This window comes from Penaeus monodon, chromosome 24 (assembly GCF_015228065.2).
Source record: "Penaeus monodon isolate SGIC_2016 chromosome 24, NSTDA_Pmon_1, whole genome shotgun sequence".
Taxonomy (NCBI): Eukaryota; Metazoa; Arthropoda; class Malacostraca; order Decapoda; family Penaeidae; genus Penaeus; species Penaeus monodon.
The window spans coordinates 19,807,854-19,808,325 of record NC_051409.1 but is presented as its reverse complement, the minus strand read 5'-3'; the positions used below and the strand labels follow the sequence as shown (position 1 = coordinate 19,808,325).

Sequence of the window (472 nt, the reverse complement as noted above, 5' to 3'; positions counted from 1 at the left end):
TTTAATCACTCTGCCCTGCTTTATTCGCGATGTCCTTACCTGAAGAACTCGAAATCCATGTGCTTCATGGCCCAGTAGAGCGGCGAGTGGCCCTTGTAGTCCTCGAGGGTGAGAGGCACTCCCGCGGCCACTAGCTCGAGGGCCATTTCGCGCCGCCCCTGTTCCAAAGGGATCATATTACCACACGTGACTGACAGGAAGCAATGGCATCTGTGCTACTTTGGAAGACCAAGTGATTTACATTTCATAATGATTGTCAGTAAAATGACAATATAAAAATAAAAAATCTATACTGTCTTTTAAAATATGAAGGCAGCCTGAAAAAGATTTCAAAGAAATACTTTTCATTTAGGCAGCCTTTGTTAGGGCAAGACAGGACGCTACGGCGCCGTCCACATACTCTGTATCCGAGGAACTGCATGGCGATGTTGAGGGGGTTCTCCGTAGCACGAGTGAAATCACGGGTGCGCCC

The 472-nt window shown here is 47.7% G+C and overlaps 1 protein-coding gene across 1 annotated transcript in view; it reads right to left on the bottom strand.

The window, feature by feature from the left end:
- Nucleotides 1-472, bottom strand: part of LOC119588641 (serine/threonine-protein phosphatase 6 regulatory ankyrin repeat subunit A-like) — a gene marked incomplete in the record, with an annotated part of 16,827 nt that overhangs the window by 2,794 nt on the left and 13,561 nt on the right. Inside the window, 2 exon segments of the mRNA XM_037937277.1 lie at nt 40-158; nt 401-459. Coding sequence (XP_037793205.1) covers nt 40-158; nt 401-459 — 178 coding nt within the window.